General features: G+C 48.3%; 2 protein-coding genes across 2 annotated transcripts in view; one reads left to right on the top strand and one right to left on the bottom strand.

Annotated features, from left to right (window-relative positions):
* The window catches only part of LOC134983641 (zinc finger protein 665-like), a 201967-nt gene that overhangs the window by 119606 nt on the left and 59506 nt on the right, over window positions 1-22855 (top strand). The window lies entirely within an intron of this gene.
* The window catches only part of LOC134983637 (oocyte zinc finger protein XlCOF7.1-like), a 28140-nt gene continuing 10849 nt past the window's right edge, over window positions 5565-22855 (bottom strand). The window contains exon 4 of the mRNA XM_063949320.1: window positions 5565-6517. Within this exon, the coding sequence (XP_063805390.1) occupies window positions 5634-6517 (884 nt within the window). The 3' untranslated portion in view covers window positions 5565-5633. The remainder of the gene's footprint in view (window positions 6518-22855) is intronic.

Genomic DNA, 22855 nt, shown 5'->3' with positions numbered 1-22855 from the left:
TTAGGAAATTCAACACCACGTTGAGATCCCAAGGTGCCACTGGTGGCACAAAAGGGGGCTGAATATGCAGCACTCCCTTGACAAACGTCTGAACCTCCGGTAAGGACGCCAGTTCCTTAGATAATGGATAGGGCCGAAATTTGGACCTTATGGACCCTAATTTTAAGCCCATAGTCACACCTGACTGTAAAAAGAGTAGGAATCTCCCCAGCTGGAATTCCTCTGTAGGGGCCTTTCTGGCCTCACACCAAACCACATATTTTCGCCATATCCGGTGATAATGTTTTGCCGTCACGTCCTTCCTAGCCTTTATCAGCGTAGGAATCACTTCATCCGGAATGCCTTTTTCTGCTAAGATCCGGCGTTCAACCGCCATGCCGTCAAACGCAGCCGTGGTAAGTCTTGGAACAGACAAGGCCCCTGCTGCAACAGGTCTTGTGTTAGAGGCAGAGGCCATGGTTCCTCTGTTAGCATCTCTTGCAGTTCCGGGTACCAAGACCTTCTTGGCCAATCCGGTGCTATGAATATTGTTCTCACTCCTCTTCTTCTTACTATTCTCAATACCTTTGGTATGAGAGGAAGAGGAGGAAACACATAAACGGACTGGAACACCCACGGTGTTACTAGTGCGTCCACTGCTATCGCCTGAGGGTCCCTTGACCTGGCGCAATACCTTTCCAACTTTTTGTTGAGTCGGGACGCCATCATGTCCACCTGTGGCAGTTCCCAACGATCCGCAATCTGCGAGAAGACTTCTTGATGAAGTCCCCACTCTCCCGGGTGTAAGTTGTGTCTGCTGAGGAAGTCCGCTTCCCAGTTGTCCACTTCCGGAATGAACACTGCTGCCAGTGCTTGTACGTGATTCTCCGCCCAACGAAGAATCCTGGTGGCCTCCGCCATTGCTACCCTGCTTCTTGTGCCGCCCTGGCGGTTTACATGGGCGACTGCCGTGATGTTGTCTGACTGGATCAGCACCGGCCGGTCTTGAAGCAGAGGTCCCGCTTGACTCAGGGCGTTGTATATGGCCCTTAATTCCAGGATATTGATGTGCAGACAAGCCTCCTGACTTGACCACAGCCGCTGGAAGTTTCTTCCTTGAGTGACTGCCCCCCATCCTCGGAGGCTTGCATCCGTGGTCACCAGGATCCAGTCCTGTATGCCGAACCTTCGGCCCTCGAGGAGGTGAGCACCCTGCAGCCACCACAGAAGAGACACCCTGGCTCTGGGGGACAGAGTGATCATCCGATGCATCAGAAGATGGGATCCGGACCACTTGTCCAGCAGATCCCATTGAAAAATCCTCGCATGAAATCTTCCGAAAGGAATGGCTTCGTATGAAGCCACCATTTTTCCAAGTACTCGCGTGCAATGATGCACCGAACCCTGCTTTTGTTTCAGGAGCTCTTTGACCAGAGTCATGATCTCCTGCACCTTCTCCTCCGGGAGAAACACCCTTTTCTGGTCCGTGTCCAGAATCATGCCCAGGAAGGGCAGACATGTCGTAGAATTCAGCTGCGACTTTGGGATATTCAGAATCCAGCCGTGCTGACGCAACACTTCTTGAGAGTGTGCTACGTTGAGCAACAACTGCTCCTTGGATCTCGCCTTTATCAGGAGATCGTCCAAGTATGGGATAATTGTAACCCCTTGCTTCCGAAGGAGCACCATCATCTCCGCCATCACCTTGGTAAATACTCTCAGTGCCGTAGATAGGCCAAACGGCAGCGTCTGGAACTGATAATGACAGTCCTGTACCACAAACCTGAGGTACTCCTGATGAGGAGGATAAATGGGGACATGCAAGTAAGCGTCCTTGATGTCCAGAGACACCATAAAATCCCCCTCTTCCAGGCTTGTAATGACCGCTCTGAGCAATTTCATTTTGAACTTGAATTTCCTCAGGTAAATGTTCAGGGACTTCAAATTCAAAATGGGTCTGACCGAACCATCCGGTTTCGGTACCACAAACATCGTGGAGTAGTAACCCTTCCCTTGTTGAAGGATGGGAACCTTTACAATCACCTGCTGGAGGTATAGCTTGTGAATTGCCGCCAGCACCACCCCCCTTTCTGTGGGGGAAGCTGGCAAATCCGATTTTAGGAAACGGTGAGGAGGCGTTACTTCGAATTCCAATTTGTATCCCTGAGACACAATCTGTATAGCCCAAGGATCCACCTGTGAGCAACCCACTGGTGGCTGAAATGTCAGAGACGCGCCCCCACCGCTCCTGGCTCCGCCTGTGGAGCCCCAGCATCATGTGGTGGATTTAGTGGAATCAGGGGAGGACTTCTGTTCCTGGGAACTGGCTGTGTGATGCAGCTTCTTTCCTCTACCCCTGCCTCTGGCAAGAAAGGAAGCACCCCTGACTCTCTTGCTTTTTGGTGGACGAAAGGACTGCATTTGATAATACGGTGCTTGTTTAGGCTGTGAGGAAACATACGGCAAGAACTTTGACTACCCATCGGTAGCTGTGGCGACCAGGTCCGAGAGACCGTCCCCAAACAATTCCTCACCCTTATATGGCAAAACCTCCATATGTCTTTTAGAATCAGCATCCCCTGTCCATTGCAGAGTCCATAAGACCATCCTAGCCGCAATGGACAATGCGTTTACCCTAAAACTCAGTAGGCAAATGGTCCTCTGAGCGTCCCGCATATATAGGACGGTGTCCTTGATATGCCCCAGGGTTAATAAAACAGAGTCCCTATCCAGGGTATCTAATTATTCAGACAGTGTATCTGTCCATGCCGCCACTGCGCTACACATCCATGCCGAAGCAATAGCTGGCCTCAGGAGGGTACCCGAATGTGTATAGACAGATTTCAGGATACCTTCCTGCTTCCTATCCGCAGGATCCTTTAGGGCGGCCGTATCCTGAGATGGCAGGGCCACCTTCTTAGACAAGCGCGTTAACGCCTTGTCCACCCTGGGAGACGACTCCCAGCGTAACCTGTCTTTTGGCGGGAAGGGATACGCCATTAACAATCTCTTGGATATGACTACCTTCCTTTCAGGAGATTCCCAGGCCTTCTCACATAATTAATTAAATTCATGTGACGAGGGAAAAGTCACCTCTTGCTTTTTCTCCCCATACATATGAACCCTCTTGTCAGGGACAGGGGTTTCCTCAGTAATATGTAATACATCCTTCATCGCTATATTTAGCGGATAGCCTTACTCATTTTAGGCTGTAATCTAGCCTCATTCTCGTCGACACTGGAGTCCGACTCCGTGTCGACATCTGTGTCGACTAACTGGGATAGTGGACGCTTTTGAGCCCCTGACGGCCCCTGATCTGCGGGATCAGACACTGGCTGAGACCCTGACTGTCCCAATGCTTCAGCTTTGTCTAACCTTTTATGCAAGGAGTTTACATTCTCATTCAACACCTTCCACATATCCATCCAGTCAGGTGTCGGCTCCGTCGTCGGCGACACCCCATCCATATGCACTTGCTCCGCCTCCACGTACCCTTCCTCATCAAACATGTCGACACTGACGTACCGACACACCGCAGACACAATGCTCTGACTAAGGACAGGACCCCACAAAGGCTTTTGGGGAGACAGAGAGAGAGTATGCCAGCACACACCACAGTACTATATATCCCAGGGATTACACTATAAGAAGTGTCCACCCAGTAGCTGCTGATATCACAATAATAATGTCTTTTGCGCCTAAATTTATGTGCTCCCCCCTCTCTTTTGCCCTTGTTGTACCTTGGATACTGCAGGGGAGAGCCTGGGGAGCTGCTTCCAGCGGAGCTGTGAAGAAACAATGGCACTGGTTAGTGCTGAGGAAGAAGCTCCGCCCCCTCAGCGGCGGGCTTCTGTCCCGCTCTCATGTGAAAAAAATGGTGGGGTTTTCACATATATACAGTCTGTGACTGTATATATGTTTATAATTTGCCCAAAGGTATATAAATGCGGTGCTCTGCACTACCTTACAGTGAAGACGGAGTCTTCATGCCGCCGATTTCAATGTCTTCTGTCTTCTCCTGGTCTTCTGTACTTCTGGCTCTGCGAGGGGGACGGTGGCGCGGCTCCGGGAACGGATGATCGAGGTATGGTACCTGTGTTCGATCCCTCTGGAGCTAATGGTGTCCAGTAGCCTAAGAAGCGCAACCTAGCTGCAGTTAGGTAGGTTCGCTTCTCTCCCCTCAGTCCCACGTTGCAGTGAGTCCGTTGCCAGCAGAAGCCCACTGAAAATAAAAAACCTAACAAATACATTCTTTTGGAGAGCCCACTAGGAGCACCCAGCTCTGGCCGGGCACAGATTCTAACTGAGGTCTGGAGGAGGGGCATAGAGGGAGGAGCCAGTGCACACCGGGTAGTACCTAATCTTTCTATAGAGTGCCCAGTCTCCTGCGGAGCCCGTCTATTCCCCATGGTCCTTACGGAGTCCCCAGCATCCACTAGGACGTTAGAGAAAGCTTAACTATAGCCTGCAAAGAAAGCTCAGGAACGGAATCCAACCACTTAACTGTACCAGTAGTAGCCGCCGACAGGTCTAGGTTTTTCCTAATCGGATCATAAAGCATAGAAGTGGGGAGCAGACCCCCTTTACGTCCCAATACTAAAGCATTAAAAGAGTTAGTCCTATCAATTAGGGAAAGCTCCGACATTCATTTCACAATATAGCTGCGGGCTTGAAAGTATGCGAACAATGGAATTGCAGCATTAGAGTATAATTGTGTGAGCTTGGTCAGAGTAAGGATAGAGGATTGGTCGTCCTCCAGAAATTGATGCACAGAGCGGAGTCCGTGGAGGTGTCAAGTATTAAAAATAATGTCCGCACTCCCATTATGTAAGTCTCGAATATCAACTAAAAGGTAAAAATAATATCTTGGTACAAGACAAGCAAAGTCTCCTACGTAAAAGATGCCAGCCCAAATATGGGGTATAGAGTAATGGATTATCGCATAGTTCTAATGGAAAAGAAGTTATCGGTAAAAGTAATAAGGCATCCACAGTAACACCGGAAAGAAACGCTTGATCAAGAGAATAATAATTGTCCACACTCCTTACCCAATCCAGTGCATATCGTAGGTCAGATGCCAGGGTATAATCCTGAACATTCGGGAAGTTAATGCCTTCCAGCAACAACGGCTGCTGCAATTTATACAGTGATATCCTGGGGCGTTTACCAGCCCATATTAATTTGGTTATAGCCCTATTACTATGTGTAACATCACGGTCAGTCAGAAGGAAAGGCAACATCTGGATTGGGTAAAGAAGTCTGGGAAAAGAGACCATCAACGGCCGATATATGATAACGGAAAATGATGCCATTTATCAAAATCAGTCAACATTTGATTAATAAAATAAGTGAAACTAACCAAATAAAGAGTGGATGGATATATCCCCTGGAAATCGGAGTACCAAATACACTAACCAATCTGGTGCCCAACGGAAAGGGAACGAGATACCTCAATAGTTTATGTTCATGCTTCAATAAAGATTTTATGAACCAAAAAACAAAACATAGGACATAGGATAGCACCTGAAGGAACAATGCAGGGAAATGGTGAAGATGAGTCTACTCCAGAAGATATAAATGGTTCCTCAACTGTGTGATGACTACTGTGTGCAACAAGAGATGATTTATTTCTCACTCGGAACATGCAAATGGCCTCACCTGTGACTTCTCTGATGACTAATGAGATGTGATTGCCGAGCAAAACATTTTTCACACTCAGAGCATGCAAAGGGCTTCTCACCTGTATGAATTCTCTGATGTGTAATAAGATGTGATTTCTGTGCAAAACATTTTCCACACTCAGAACATGCAAAGGGCTTCTCACCTGTGTGACTTCTCTGATGTATAGCAAGATCTGATTTCTGTGCAAAACATTTCCCACACTCAGAACATGGAAATGGTTTGTCACCTGTGTGAATTCTCTGATGTTTAACAAGATCTGATTTCTGTGCAAAACATTTCCCACACTCAGAACATGGAAATGGTTTTTCACCTGTGTGAATTCTCTGATGTTTAACAAGATTTGATTTCAGTGTAAAACATTTCCCACACTCAGAACATGGAAATGGTTTCTCACCTGTGTGCCTTCTCTGATGTGTAACAAGAACTGATTTGTGTGTGAAACATTTCCCACACTCAGAGCATGAAAAGCTCCCCTCAGCTGTGTGACTTCTTTCATGTCGAACAAGATATGATTTCAGTGTAAAACATTTCCCACACACAGAACATGGAAATGGCCTCTTACCTGCCTTAGCTGGCTGATGGGTAATAAGCTTTGTGTTCTGTGTAAAACATTTAGCATCTACAGAACAGGAAAACACTGTGTCTACTCTCAGAGCTGCATCAGATGCACCAATATCAGAGTGATCAGGAGAACATTCCCCAGGATCAGGGGGATCAGCTGATAGAGATAGATGTACAATTGGGGTAATGGGGTTATCTCCTGGAGAATCCTGTCTACTGTCATCATCTTTTATTTCACAATCCGGGGATAACATTAAATGTCCTTCTGAGATGTTCCTGCTTTTGTGTCCATCTGCTGGAATTAAAATACATTATGGAAATATTAATTTTCCTGTAACAATTTTAATCTTGTAAAGATTATGATAAAAAATGGCAACTTACTATAAAATGAGTAGACAAGACCCAGGATGTTACATGGTTCAATATATAATTCTATAAATGACATTGTAACCCATACTATATTTCAATCATTGCTTTTCTGTTTCATTAAAAATACTAGGAAGCTTGGACTGGAGTGTAACCTACACTGAGAGATCATGTGGGATTACCAGAGGTGACATGGGCTGTGCAGTAATATAACATCGCCTGTGCATACATTTAGGTAACACTGAGGTCATGTGGGATTACTAGAGGTGACATGGGCTGTGCAGTAATATATTGAGTTATGGTAGACCTACCCTTGATAACTATTTCTCCGAAGTCCACAGTGTCTACAGGGTACCTTGTGATATGTCAGCGGATTGGCACCAACGATCAAAGCTTTCAGCCACCCAGAATGCAACAGGCCAGTCCCCTATATCCCCGCCTCCTGGCTCAGGCAATTCAGTTATTTTCCAAAGCTCAAAGCAGGAGCATCATAGAGAGCCCTAATCAGGCAAGAACAACACACATACACACTTCCAAACAAAAAGGAAGGGGTTAGTAAGTGTAAGCATCCTCAAATCAGGTGTATCAGGGTGGGATCCCTGTGGACACTATTGTTATGCACACCAGTGCCTGCAGGAATGTACTGGTGTCTGAACGGAGAGGGATGCAAAACAAATGAACTCACAGACAGACTGGGGAATATGACATTACGTACACAGAAGGTGATAGGGTAACAAAATAAACACAAAGTGAACAGAGAAGCCCAGAGGCTATGAAACTGGGTGTCTCCCTAGTATTAGGAATGCTCAGATGGAAAGAAGCGAGATGTTGTGTTTTAATACGTAGAGAACCCGAAATGCTGTTGCTAAGGGCAATAGCAAAACCCTAAAGGGTTACCAACGGGTGTGGCAGTAAACTCCTTGGTCAGAGATGGAATAATAGACACAAGGAGAGTCTCCACAATCCTAGTCCTCACTTGCAGTGCACTGGTTCAGCTTACTGCCACTAAACTGACACCTGAACACGTTGCACAGTGAGAAAGGATTTTGGCAGGCAAGTCTGAGAATACAGCCGCAAACTTGCTAAGTTCACAGAGTAGCAAAAGAACCCCAGCAAGTTAAACGACTGACTCCAGTCTTACTGCTAGGTCTGGATTGGCAGAGTGTAGTACCAAATCCCAAGGCCTATTTGCAGTAAGCAACAAACAAATACAAAGCTACACAGTACTGGCTAACTTTCAGGAACTGACTAACCAACAAAGATTCAGCAGCATCTGCTTAACCTGAGAAGAGGCTTTATATAGCAGGTGCTGTCCACGCCCCACTCAGACCTCACAGACTGTGAGGACAAAAACCAGCACCGGATCCCCTGCCATGCACAAAGCCTGTAACCACTGCACAGCAAAAGACCCGAACCGGAGTATCAGCTGCGCTCAGGTTACTCCGCTAGCACTTGTCTCCCGGTTGCCATGACGACGTGGCAGCACAGGGCAGGAGACCCTAACAGTACCCCCCCTCTGACGAGGGGTCAAAGAACCCCTACCACCGGGTTCATCGGGGAACTGCGAGAAGAAAGAGCGTATCAGTCTGGGGGCATGAAGATCACAACTGCGCACCCACGACCTCTCCTCCGGGCCATACCCCTTCCAGTGCACCAAAAATGACAGCCGACCCCGAACCATCTTGGAGTCAAGAATCCTTTCAACAACAAACTCCCTCTGGCCACGTATCAGAAGAGGGGAAGGTCTTCCACTGGAAGGATTACTAATCGCCCATTTTAAAAGGGAACAATGAAATGTTTTATTGATACCCAAAGAACGGGGCAGATCTAACTGAAATGCCACCGGATTGATAACCCTAGTGATCTTATAAGGGCCGAAGAACCGGGGGCCTAACTTATGAGATGGCTGTCTCAACTTCAAATTCTTGGTAGACAACCAGACGAAGAAGTCTCCTAATTTGAAGCTGCAGGGTCTTTTCCACTTATCAAAAACCCTTTTGGTCACTAATGACACAGACACAAGGGCTTTCTTCACTTTCCTCCAAATACCCCTAAGGACCGAAACCACAGAGGAACCACCAGGCGTGGAGTCCAGGGGGTCAAAAGAATTGGCCTTAGGATGATGCCCATACACACAAAGGAAGGGAGAGATCCCTGTAGCAGAGTGAGCCGCGTTGTTATAGGCAAACTCCGCCATGGACAGATGAGCAACCCAGTCAGTATGACACTTGGAGACATAACACCTGAGGAACTGCTCCAAGGACTGGTTCACCCTTTCAGTCTGCCCATTAGACTGCGGATGGTAGCCTGACGACAAGCTGACAGAAACCTGGAGATCGGAACAAAATGCCCTCCAGAATTTGGCCACAAACTGGGATCCACGGTCAGAGATCACATCAAGTGGCAACCCGTGGAGGCACACAACATGCAGCATAAATAATTCAGACAGGCGTCTGGCCGATGACAGCCTAACCAGTGGAACGAAGTGCGCCATCTTCGAAAACCTGTCAACGACAACCCAGATGGCTGTCATCCCCGAGGATTTGGAAAAGTCCACCACAAAATCCATTGAAATGTGGGTCCATGGCTTAGATGGAATGGGCCAACAGGAAACCCTGTAGGAGTCTTATTTCGGGCACAGATGTCACATGCCCGAACCCACTGATCCACATCCTTAGCCACCGAGGGCCACCACACCGCCCTAGAGAGCAACTCCCGGTTTCTGGCAATACCCGGGTGACCTGCCGACTTCTTGGCATGGAATTCCAGGAACACTCGCTGTCTTAACCTAGGAGGCACAAACAAAAGACCTACCGGAAGGTCTGGAGGAGCCTGCTCCTGTGCTCTAAGGACTAATGACAAGAGGTCCTGGGTAATGCCCACTTTAATACATGATGGGGACACAATGGGCAATGGCTCCTCGGTGGTCTCCTGGATTGGAGCAAAACTCCGCGAGAGCGCATCAGCCTTGATGTTTTTTGACCCAGGGCGATATGTTATAAAAAAATTAAAGCGAGCAAAAAACAAAGCCCATCGTGCCTGCCTGGCATTGAGACGCTTCGCTGACTCTAAATATGCCAAATTCTTATGGTCGGTGAGAATTGAGACCACAAACTTAGCCCCCTCAAGCCAGTGTCTCCACTCCTCGAGTGCATCCTTAATAGCCAACAATTCCCGGTTACCCACGTCATAATTCATCTCTGCAGGCGAAAATTTACGGGAAAAGTAAGCACAGGGATGAAGGCGATTATCAGACACTCCCATCTGAGAGAGCACTGCCCCAATACCCACCTCCACCACAAAAGGACGCTCTGGATCTGGGTGTCGCAGCACCTTGGCCGAGACAAATGCCCTTTTGAGACGGGCAAAAGCCGCTTTGGCCTCACAAGACCAGTGAGCAACATCCGCCCCTTTCTTAGTGAGTGCCACCAAGGGCGCCACTATAGACGAAAATCCAGCGATAAATCGTCTATAAAAATTCGCAAAGCCCAGGAAACGCTGAAGCGCCTTCAAACTAGTGGGCTGCACCCAATCCAGGACTGCCTGTACCTTGGAACCCTCCATTTGAAAACCTTCTGGGGAGAGAATATATCCTAGAAATGCGATTTGCTGAACTTCAAATTCGCACTTCTCCAGCTTCGCCCCAAGCCGGTGGTCCCTGAGTTTCTGGAGGACTAAGCGTACATGCTTCCGATGTTCCTCCAGGGAATGGGAGAAGATTAGGATGTCATCTAAGTATACAACTAAGAATCTATCCAAATATTCCCTGAGCAAATCGTTCATGAAATCCTGGAAGACTGCCGGGGCATTACAGAGCCCAAAAGGCATCACCAAATATTCATAATGCCCTGAGTGGGTATTAAAGGCAGTCTTCCATTCATCCCCCTCTCTTATTCGGATTAGATTGTACGCACCGCGTAGGTCAATCTTAGAAAAAATGGTGGCAGTACGAAGCTGGTCAAACAAGACTGAAATGAGAGGCAGTGGGTATGAGTTTTTAATCGTGATACGGTTCAATTCCCTGAAGTCGATGCAGGGTCGCAACGAACCGTCCTTTTTACCCACGAAGAAGAACCCCGACCCAACTGGAGACTGTGAAGGTCTGATAAATCCCTTAGCCAAGTTCTCCTGAATGTACTCTGCCATAGCCTGAGTCTCAGGACGTGACAGGGAGTACAACCTGCTCTTGGGAAGCTTAGCATTAGGCAACAAATCAATGGCTGTTAGGGTCTCCTGCCCTGTGCTGCCACGTCGTCATGGCAACCGGGAGACAAGTGCTAGCGGAGTAACCTGAGCGCAGCTGATACTCCGGTTCGGGTCTTTTGCTGTGCAGTGGTTACAGGCTTTGTGCACGGCAGGGGATCCGGTGCTGGTTTTTGTCCTCACAGTCTGTGAGGTCTGAGTGGGGCGTGGACAGCACCTGATATATAAAGCCTCTTCTCAGGTTAAGCAGATGCTGCTGAATCTTTGTTGGTTAGTCAGTTCCTGAAAGTTAGCCAGTACTGTGTAGCTTTGTATTTGTTTGTTGCTTACTGCAAATAGGCCTGGGGTTTTGGTATTACACTCTGCCAATCCAGACCTAGCAGTAAGACTGGAGTCAGTTGTTTAGCTTGCTGGGGTTCTGTTACTACTCTGTGAACTTAGCAAGTTTGCGGCTGTATTCTAAGACTTGCCTGTCTAATCCTGTCTCACTGTGCTAGGTGTCAGGGGTCAGTTTAGTGGCAGTAAGCTGAACCTGTGCACTGCAAGTGAGAATTAGGATTGTGGAGACTCTCCTTGTGTCTATCATTCCATCTCTGACCAAGGAGTTTACTGCCACACCCGTTGGTAACCCTTTAGGGTTTTGCTGTTGCCCTTAGCAACAGCATTTCGGGTTCTCTACGTATTAAAACACAACATCTTGCTTTTCCCATCTGAGCATTTCTAATACAAGGGAGATACCCAGTTCCTTAGCCTCTGGGCTTCTCTGTTCACTTTGTGTGTATTTTGTTACCCTATCACCTTCTGTGTACGTTATGTCATATTCCCCAGTCTGTCTGTGAGTCCATTTGTTTTGCATAACAGTTCAAACACCAGTACATTCCTGCAGGCACTGGTGTGCATAACATATTCATCAGCCTAATACTCCTGTTGAAATTTTGTGGGAATATGGAGCATACCCCTCAAAATACGTTGCAACAGGTGGTCGATCAGGTGCAGGTCCTGACTCGACAATTTAATGATTTGTCCATTAAAATGCACAGCTCCCAGGCTGCTGGCGGAGCTCCCGCAGCAGCAGCACCTGCAGGGGTTAAGGAGCCGAAAGTAAATCTCCCGGATTGTTTTTCTGGAGATCGCTCGCAGTTCTTTTGTTTCAAGGAGAGCTGCAAGCTATACTTCCGGCTTAGGCCTCAGTCTTCTGGGTCGGAGATTCAGCGGGTGGGCATAGTGATTTCCTTGCTACAAGGAGACCCACAGGTCTGGGCATATGGGTTGCAGCCTGACTGTCCGTCGCTTAAAAGTGTTGATGCTTTTTTTACGGCACTGGGCATGTTGTATGATGACCCTGACAAGACGGCCTCAGCCGAGGCTCAGATTTCGATCCTTAAGCAAGGGCGAAGGCCAGTTGAGGTTTACTGTACGGAGTTTCAGAGGTTGGCCCATGATACCCAGTGGAATGACCCAGCCCTGAGACACCAGTACCGAAGAGGTCTTTTAACCAGATAAAGGACCAACTGGTACAATATCCCTTGCCTGATAGCTTGGATCAGCTCATGCAGTTATCCATCCGGGTGGATAGACGGCTGAGAGAGCGTAGGCTTGAAAGGGAGACTGAGATTTCCTTCCTTCCTAAGGGAACCTCAGACTCTGAGGAATTTTCCGAGGAGCCTATGCAGATTGGGGCTACCCGCCTCTCCTCGCGTGAGAAGACGCGGAGGAGACAGCAGGGGTTGTGTTTGTACTGTGGGAATAAAGGTCATGTGGTAGTATCATGCCCAGAAAAGCCGGAAAACTTCAGGGCCTGAGGGTGATGGGAAATATCCTGTCAGGCCAGAAGTCAGAATTTCCCAAGAAGACTTTTATCATTCCGGTGACCTTGAAGATCCTCGGTCAAACTGTCAAGACTGAGGCCTTTGTGGACAGTGGGGCCAACGGGGTTTTTATGGACCGCCAATTCGCCCTGAAACACTCTGTTCCCTTAGTACCCTTGGCATCGGAAATTGAGATTTGTGGGTTAAACGGGGAACCATTATCCCAAGGTAAAATTACCTCTTGCACTAGCCAGATTTCTTTGTTTATTGGAGCCACACACTCTGAAAAATTGTCCTTTTATGTGACTGTCTGTACTTTTGCCCCATTGGTGTTGGGGTTACCCTGGTTAAGGGCCCACAATCCTCAATTTGACTGGGTCTCTGGGGAGATTCTTAGTTGGGGTACTGATTGTTTCAGGAGTTGCTTGAGCCTTCCAGTCAGGCTCTCGCAGCTAAGTTTGCCAGGATTGCCAGGGTTTTATGCAGATTTTGCGGACGTGTTCTCCAAAAAAGTTGCAGAGGTACTACCTCCCCATCGCCCCTATGACTGTGCCATTGATTTGTTGCCAAATGCTAAGCTTCCCAAGAGCAGGTTGTACTCCCTGTCACGTCCTGAGACTCAGGCTATGGCAGAGTACATTCAGGAGAACTTGGCTAAGGGATTTATCAGACCTTCACAGTCTCCAGTTGGGTCGGGGTTCTTCTTCGTGGGTAAAAAGGACGGTTCGTTGCGACCCTGCATCGACTTCAGGGAATTGAACCGTATCACGATTAAAAACTCATACCCACTGCCTCTCATTTCGGTCTTGTTTGACCAGCTTCGTACTGCCACCATTTTTTCTAAGATTGACCTACGCGGTGCGTACAATCTAATCCGAATAAGAGAGGGGGATGAATGGAAGACTGCCTTTAATACCCACTCAGGGCATTATGAATATTTGGTGATGCCTTTTGGGCTCTGTAATGCCCCGGCAGTCTTCCAGGATTTCATGAATGATGTGCTCAGGGAATATTTGGATAGATTCTTAGTTGTATACTTAGATGACATCCTAATCTTCTCCCATTCCCTGGAGGAACATCGGAAGCATGTACGCTTAGTCCTCCAGAAACTCAGAGACCACCGGCTTGGGGCGAAGCTGGAGAAGTGCGAATTTGAAGTTCAGCAAATCGCATTTCTAGGATATATTATCTCCCCAGAAGGTTTCCAAATGGAGGGTTCCAAGGTACAGGCAGTCCTGGATTGGGTGCAGCCCACTAGTTTGAAGGCGCTTCAGCGTTTCCTGGGCTTTGCAAATTTTTATAGACGATTTATCGCTGGATTTTCGTCTATAGTGGCGCCCTTGGTGGCACTCACTAAGAAAGGGGCGGATGTTGCTCACTGGTCTTGTGAGGCTAAAGCGGCTTTTGCCCGTCTCAAAAGGGCATTTGTTTCGGCCAAGGTGCTGCGACACCCAGATCCAGAGCGTCCTTTTGTGGTGGAGGTGGATCCCTCTGAGATGGGTATTGGGGCAGTGCTTTCTCAGATGGGAGTGTCTGATAATCGCCTTCATCCCTGTGCTTACTTTTCCCGTAAATTTTCGCCTGCCGAGATGAATTATGACGTGGGTAACCGGGAATTGTTGGCTATTAAGGATGCACTCGAGGAGTGGAGACACTGGCTTGAGGGGGCTAAGTTTGTGGTCTCAATTCTCACTGACCATAAGAATCTAGCATATTTAGAGTCAGCGAAGCGTCTCAATGCCAGGCAGGCACGATGGGCTTTGTTTTTTGCTCGCTTTAATTTTTTGATAACATATCGCCCTGGGTCAAAAAACATCAAGGCTGATGCGCTCTCGCAGAGTTTTGCTCCAATCCAGGAGACCACCGAGGAGCCGTTGCCCATTGTTTCCCCATCATGTATTAAAGTGGGCATTACCCAGGACCTCTTATCATTAGTCCTTAGAGCACAGGAGCAGGCTCCTCCAGACCTCCCGGTATGTCTTTTGTTTGTGCCTCCTAGGTTAAGACAGCGAGTGTTCCTGGAATTCCATGCCAAGAAGTCGGCAGGTCACCCGGGTATTGCCAGAACTCGGGAGTTGCTATCTAGGGCGGTGTGGTGGCCCTCGGTGGCTAAGGATGTGGATCAGTGGGTTCGGGCATGTGACATCTGTGCCCGAAATAAGACTCCTAGAGGGGTTCCTGTTGGCCCATTACATCCACTCTCTATCCCATCTAAGCCATGGACCCACATTTCAATGGATTTTGTGGTGGACTTGCCCAAATCCTCGGGGATGACTGCCATCTGGGTTGTCGTTGACAGGTTTTCGAAGATGGCGCACTTCGTTCCACTGGTTGGGCTGCCATCGGCCAGACGCCTGTCTGAATTATTTATGCTGCATGTTGTGCATCTCCACGGGTTGCCACTTGATGTGGTCTCTGACCGCGGATCCCAGTTTGTGGCCAAATTCTGGAGGGCATTTTGTTCCGATCTCCAGATTTCTGTCAGCTTGTCGTCAGGCTACCATCCGCAGTCTAATGGGCAGACTGAAAGGGTGAACCAGTCCTTGGAGCAGTTCCTCAGGTGTTATGTCTCCAAGTGTCAGACTGACTGGGTTGCTCATCTGTCCATGGCGGAGTTTGCCTATAACAACGCGGCTCACTCTGCTACAGGGATCTCTCCCTTCCTTTGTGTGTATGGGCATCATCCTAAGGCCAATTCTTTTGACCCCCTGGACTCCACGCCTGGTGGTTCCTCTGTGGTTTCGGTCCTTAGAGGTATTTGGCGGAAAGTGAAGAAAGCCCTTGTGTCTGTGTCATTAGTGACCAAAAGGGTTTTTGATAAGCGGAAAAGACCCTGCAGCTTCAAATTAGGAGACTTCGTCTGGTTGTCTACCAAGAATTTGAAGTTGAGACAGCCATCTCATAAGTTAGGCCCCCGGTTCATCGGCCCTTATAAGATCACCAGGGTTATCAATCCGGTGGCATTTCAGTTAGATCTGCCCCGTTCTTTGGGTATCAATAAAACATTTCATTGTTCCCTTTTAAAACGGGCGATTAGTAATCCTTCTTCCAGTGGAAGACCTTCCCCTCTTCTGATACGTGGCCAGAGGGAGTTTGTTGTTGAAAGGATTCTTGACTCCAAGGTGGTTCGGGGTCGGCTGTCATTTTTGGTGCACTGGAAGGGGTATGGCCCGGAGGAGCGGTCGTGGGTGCGCAGTTGTGATCTTCATGCCCCCAGACTGATACGCTCTTTCTTCTCGCAGTTCCCCGATAAACCCGGTGGTAGGGGTTCTTTGACCCCTCGTCAGAGGGGGGGTACTGTTAGGGTCTCCTGCCCTGTGCTGCCACGTCGTCATGGCAACCGGGAGACAAGTGCTAGCGGAGTAACCTGAGCGCAGCTGATACTCCGGTTCGGGTCTTTTGCTGTGCAGTGGTTATAGGCTCTGTGCACGGCAGGGGATCCGGTGCTGGTTTTTGTGCTCACAGTCTGTGAGGTCTGAGTGGGGCGTGGACAGCACCTGCTTTATAAGGCCTCTTCTCAGGGTAAGCAGATGCTGCTGTATCTTTGTTGGTTAGTCAGTTCCTGAAAGTTAACCAGTACTGTGTAGCTTTGTATTTGTTTGTTGCTTACTGCAAATAGGCCTGGGGTTTTGGTATTACACTCTGCCAATCCAGACCTAGCAGTAAGACTGGAGTCAGTCGTTTAGCTTGCTGGGGTTCTGTTACTACTATGTGAACTTAGCAAGTTTGCGGCTGTATTCTAAGACTTGCCTGTCTAAACCTGTCTCTCTGTGCTAGGTGTCAGGGGTCAGTTTAGTGGCAGTAAGCTGAACCTGTGCACTGCAAGTGAGAATTAGGATTGTGGAGACTCTCCTTGTGTCTATCATTCCATCTCTGACCAAGGAGTTTACTGCCACACCCGTTGGTAACCCTTTAGGGTTTTGCTGTTGCCCTTAGCAACAGCATTTCGGGTTCTCTACGTATTAAAACACAACATCTTGCTTTTCCCATCTGAGCATTTCTAATACAAGGGAGATACCCAGTTCCTTAGCCTCTGGGCTTCTCTGTTCACTTTGTGTGTATTTTGTTACCCTATCACCTTCTGTGTACGTTATGTTATATTCCCCAGTCTGTCTGTGAGTCCATTTGTTTTGCATAACAGTTCAAACACCAGTACATTCCTGCAGGCACTGGTGTGCATAACAATGGCACAGTCATAGGGGCGATGGGGAGGTAGTACCTCTGCAACTTTTTTGGAGAACACGTCCGCAAAAATAAGAATTTACTTACCGATAATTCTATTTCTCGGAGTCCGTAGTGGATGCTGGGGTTCCTGAAAGGACCATGGGGAATAGCGGCTCCGCAGGAGACAGGGCACAAAAAGTAAAGCTTTTCCAGATCAGGTGGTGTGCACTGGCTCCTCCCCCTATGACCCTCCTCCAGACTCCAGTTAGGTACTGTGCCCGGACGAGCGTACACAATAAGGGAGGATTTTGAATCCCGGGTAAGACTCATACCAGCCACACCAATCACACCGTACAACTTGTGATCTAAACCCAGTTAACAGTATGATAACAAAAGGAGCCTCTGAAAGACGGCTTCCTACAACAATAACCCGATTTTTGTAACAATAACTATGTACAAGTATTGCAGAATAATCCGCACTTGGGATGGGCGCCCAGCATCCACTACGGACTCCGAGAAATAGAATTATCGGTAAGTAAATTCTTATTTTCTCTATCGTCCTAGTGGATGCTGGGGTTCCTGAAAGGACCATGGGGATTATACCAAAGCTCCCAAACGGGCGGGAGAGTGCGGATGACTCTGCAGCACCGAATGAGAGAACTCCAGGTCCTCTTTTGCCAGGGTATCAAATTTGTAAAATTTTACAAACGTGTTCTCCCCCGACCACGTAGCTGCTCGGCAGAGTTGTAATGCCGAGACCCCTCGGGCAGCCGCCCAAGATGAGCCCACCTTCCTTGTGGAATGGGCATTTACATATTTTTTGCTGTGGCAAGCCTGCCACAGAATGTGCAAGCTGAATTGTACTACAAATCCAACGAGCAATAGTCTGCTTAGAAGCAGGAGCACCCAGCTTGTTGGGTGCATACAGGATAAACAGCAAGTCAGATTTCCTGACTCCAGCCGACCTGGAAACTATATTTTCAGGGTCCTGACAACATCCAGCAACTTGGAGTCCTCCAAGTCCCTAGTAGCCGCAGGCACCACAATAAGCTGGTTCAGGTGAAACGCTGACACCACCTTAGGGAGAAACTGGGGACGAGTCCACAGCTTTGCTCTGTCCGAATGGACAATCAGATATGGCTTTGTGAGATAAAGCCGCCAATTCTGACACTCGCCTGGCCGAGGCCAGGACCAACAGCATGGTCACTTTCCATGTGAGATATATCAAATCCACAGATTTGAGTTGTTTAAAACAATGTGATTTTAGGAATCCCAAACTACGTTGAGATCGCCCAGTGCCACTGGAGACATCAAAAAGGGGTTGTATATGCAGTACTCCCTTAACAACTTCTGGACTTCAGGAACTGAAGCCAATTTCTTTCTGGAAGAAAATCGACCGGTCGAAATTTGAACCTTAATGGACCCCAATTTGAGACCCATATACACTCCTGCTTGCAGGAAATGTAGGAATTAACCTAGTTGAAATTCTTCCGTGGAGCCTTCCTGGCCTCACACCATGGAACATATTTTCACCTAAGCGGTGATAATGTTGTGCGGTGACCTCTTCCGGAATGCCTTTTTCCCTTAGGATCCGGCGTTCACCCGCCCTGGCGTCAACGCAGCTGCGGTAAGTCATGGAACAGACATGATTCTTGCTGAATCAAGATCCTTTCTAGTATCTCTTGAAGTTCCGGGTACCAAGTTCTTCTTGGCCCAAACCGGAACCCCGAGTATAGTTCTTACTCCTCTCCTTCCTATCATTCTCCATACACTGGGTATGAAAGGCAGAGGAGGGAACACATACACCGACTGGTACACCCACGGTGTTACCAGAGCGTCCCAGCTATTGCCTGAGGGTCTCTAGACCTGGCGCTTCATGTGGGACGCCATCATAACCACCTTTGGTCTTTCCCAACGGTTTACAAACATGTGGAAACTTCCAGATGAAGTTCCCACTTTTCCGGGTGGAATTCATTTATGCTGAGGAAATCTTCCTAGTTGTCCACTCCCGGAATGAACACTGCTGACAGTGTTATCACATGATCTTTCGCCCAGCGAAGAATCCTTGCTGTCATTGCCCTCCTGCTTCTTGTGCCGCCCCGTCTGTTTACGTGGGCGACTGCCATGATGATGTCCTACTGGATCAGCACCGGTTGACTTTGAAGCAGAGGTCTTCCTAGGCTCAGAGCATCGTAAATTGCCCTTAGCTCCAGTATATTCATGTGGAGAGAAATCTCCAGACTTGACCACACTTCCTTGGAAATTTCTTCCTTGTGTGACTGTTCCCCAGCCTCTCAGGCTGGCATCCGTGGTCACCAGAACACAGTCCTGAATGCTGAATGTGCTGCCCTCTAGAAGATGAGCACTCTGCAGCCCCCACAGAAGAGACACCCTTGTCCTTGGAGACAGGGTTATCCGCTGATGCATCTGAAGATGCGATCCGGACCATTCGTCCAGCAAATCCCCCTGAAAAGTTTTTGCGTGAGATCTGCCGAATGGAATCGCTTCGTAAGAAGCCACCATTTTTCCCAGGACTCCTGTGCATTGATGCACTGATACTTGGCCTGGATTTAGGAGGTTTCTGACTAGGTCGGATAACTCCCTGGCTTTCCCCTCCAGGAGAAATACCTCTTTCTGGACTATGCCCAGAATCATTCCTAGGAACAGCAGACGTATCATCGGAAAACAGCTGCGATTTTTGGAATATTTAGAATCCACTCGTGCTGTCGTAGAACTACTTTAGATAGTTCTTTTCCGACCTCCAACTGTTCTCTGGAAACTTGTCCCTTTCAGGATATCGTCCAAGTAAGGGATAATTTAGATGCCTTTCTTCTTTTAAGAATCATCTTTTCGGCCATTACCTTGGTAAAGGCCCGGGGTGCCGTGGATAATTCAACGGCAGCGTCTGAAACTGATATTGACAGTTCTGTATCACGAACCAGAGGTACCCTTGTTGAGAAGGGCAAATTTGGACATGGAGGTAATCCTTGATGTCCAGGGACACCATATAGTCCCCTTTTTTCCGGTTCTCTATCACTGCTCTGAGTGACTCCATCTTGATTTGAACCTTTTTATGTAAGTGTTCAAAGATTTCAGATTTAGACTATGTCTCACCAAGCCGTCTGGCTTCAGTACCACAATATAGTGTGGAGGACTAATACCCTTTTCCTTGTTGTAGGAGGGGTACTTTGATTATCACCTGCTGGAAATACAGCTTGTGAATTTTTTCCCAATACTGCCTCCTTGTCGGAGGGAGCCGTTGGTAAAGCAGGCTTCAGGAACCTGCGAGGAAAAAATGTCTCGACTCTCCAATCTGTACCCCTGGGATAATACTTGTATGATCTAGGGGTCAACTTGCGAGTGATCCCACTGCGCGCTGAGACTCTTGAGACTACCCCCCCACTGGTGGAGGGCTTCTTTTCCTGGGAAGGGGCTGCCTGCTGCAGTCTACTTCCCTTTCCTCTATGTCTGGGCAGATATGACTGGCCTTTTGCCCGCTTGCCCACATGGGAACGGAAGGATTGAGGCTGAAAAGACAGTGTCTTTTTCTGCTGAGATGTAACTTGGGGTAAAAAGGTTGGATTTCCCAGCTGTGGCCGTGGCCCCCAGGTCCGACGGACCGACCCCAAATAACTCCTTCCCTTTATACGGCAATACTTCCATGTGCCGTATGGGATCTGTATCACCTGACCACTGTCGTGTCCATGACATCTTCTGGGAGATATGGACAACGCACTTATCTTGATGCCAGAGTGCAAATATCCCTCTGTGCATCTCGCATACATATATATAGAATGCATCCTATTAAATGCTCTATATCAATAAAATATTTTTAGTCAGGGAATTCGACCAAGCCAACCCAGCACTGCATCTCCAGGCTGATGGCGATCGCTGGTCGCAGTATAACCACCGTCTGTGTGTATATACTTTTTAGGATATTTTTCCAGCTGCCTATCAGCTGGCTCCTTGAGGGCGGCCGTATTTGGAGACGGTAACGCCACTTGATAAGTGTGTGAGCGCCTTATCCACCCTAATGGGTGCTTCCCAACGCGCCCTAACTTCTGGCGGGAAAAGGTATAACGCCAATATTTGCTATCGGGGTAAACCCACGCATCATCACACACTTCATTTTATTTTATCTGATTCAGGAAAAACTACAGGTAGTTTTTTCACTTCCACATAATACCCTTTTCTGTGGTACTTGTAGTATCAGAAATATGTAACAGCTCCTTCATTGCCCTTAACGTGTGGCCCTAATGAGGAATACGTTTGTTTATTCACCGTCGACACTGGATTCAGTGTCCGTGTCTGTGTCTGTGTCGACCGACTGAGGTAAATGGGCGTTTTTTATAAAAAAACCCTGACGGTGTTTCTGAGACGCCTGGACCGTTACTAATTGTTTGTCGGTCGTCTCATGTCGTCAACCGACCTTGCAGCGTGTTGACATTCTCACGTAATTCCCTAAATAAGCCATCCATTCCGGTGTCGACTCCCTAGAGAGTGACATCACCATTACAGGCAATTTCTCCGCCTCCTCCAGCATCGTCCTCATACATGTCGACACACACGTACCGACACACAGCACACACACCTGGAATGCTCTGACAGAGGACAGGACCCCACTAGCCCTTTGGAGAGACAGAGGGAGAGTTTGCCAGCACACACCAAAAAACGCTATAATTACATAGGGACAACCTTATATAAGTGTTTCTCCCTAATAGCATCTTTATATATATATTTATATCGCCAATTTGTGCCCCCCCTCTCTGTTTAAACCCTGTTTCTGTAGTGCAGTGCAGGGGAGAGCCTGGGAGCCTTCTCTCCAGCCTTTCTGTGAGAGAAAAAATGGCGCTGTGTGCTGAGGAGATAGGCCCCGCCCCTTTTACGGCGGGCTCGTCTCCCGCTCTTTAGTGAAGTTTGGCAGGGGTTAAATATCTCCATATAGCCTCTGGGGGCTATATGTGAGGTATTTTTAGCCAGTATATAGGTTTACATTTGCCTCCCAGGGCGCCCCCCCCCAGCGCCCTGCACCCTCAGTGACAGCGTGTGAAGTGTGCTGAGAGGAAAATGGCGCACAGCTGCAGTGCTGTGCGCTACCTTTAGAAGACTGTCAGAGTCTTCAGCCGCCGATTCTGGACCTCTTCTAACTTCAGCATCTGCAAGGGGGCCGGCGGCGCGGCTCCGGTGACCATCCAGGCTGTACCTGTGATCGTCCCTCTGGAGCTAATGTCCAGTAGCCAAGAAGCCAATCCATCCTGCACGCAGGTGAGTTCACTTCTTCTCCCCTCAGTCCCTCGTTGCAGTGATCCTGTTGCCAGCAGGACTCACTGTAAAATAAAAAACCTAAGCTAAACTTTCTCTAAGCAGCTCTTTAGGAGAGCCACCTAGATTGCACCCTTCTCGGCCGGGCACAAAAATCTAACTGGAGTCTGGAGGAGGGTCATAGGGGGAGGAGCCAGTGCACACCACCTGATCTGGAAAAGCTTTACTTTTTGTGCCCTGTCTCCTGCGGAGCCGCTATTCCCCATGGTCCTTTCAGGAACCCCAGCATCCACTAGGACGATAGAGAAATCTGCATAACATCCTGGCAATCCTGGCAAACTTAGCTGCGAAAGCCTGACTGGAAGGCTCAAGCAACTCCTGAAACAATCAGTACCCCAACTAAGAATCTCCCCAGAGACCCAGTCAAATTGAGGATTGTGGGCCCTTAACCAGGGTAACCCCAACACCAATGGAGCAAAAGTACAGACAGTCACATAAAAAGGACAATTTTTCAGAGTGTGTGGCTCCAATAAACAAAGAAATCTGGCTAGTGCAAGAGGTAATTTTACCTTGGGATAATGGTTCCCCGTTTAACCCACAGATCTCAATTTCCGATGCCAAGGGTACTAAGGGAACAGAGTGTTTCAGGGCGAATTGGCGGTCCATATAAAACCCCGTCGGCCCCACTGTCCACAAAGGCCTCAGTCTTGACAGTTTGACCGAGGATCTTCAAGGTCACCGGAATGATAAAAGTCTTCTTGGGAAATTCTGACTTCTGGCCTGACAGGATATTTCCCATCACCCTGAGGCCCTGAAGTTTTCCGGCTTTT

This window comes from Pseudophryne corroboree, assembly GCF_028390025.1.
Source record: "Pseudophryne corroboree isolate aPseCor3 chromosome 3 unlocalized genomic scaffold, aPseCor3.hap2 SUPER_3_unloc_2, whole genome shotgun sequence".
In the NCBI taxonomy this organism is placed as follows: domain Eukaryota; kingdom Metazoa; phylum Chordata; class Amphibia; order Anura; family Myobatrachidae; genus Pseudophryne; species Pseudophryne corroboree.
This window is presented reverse-complemented; position numbering and strand designations above follow the sequence as displayed.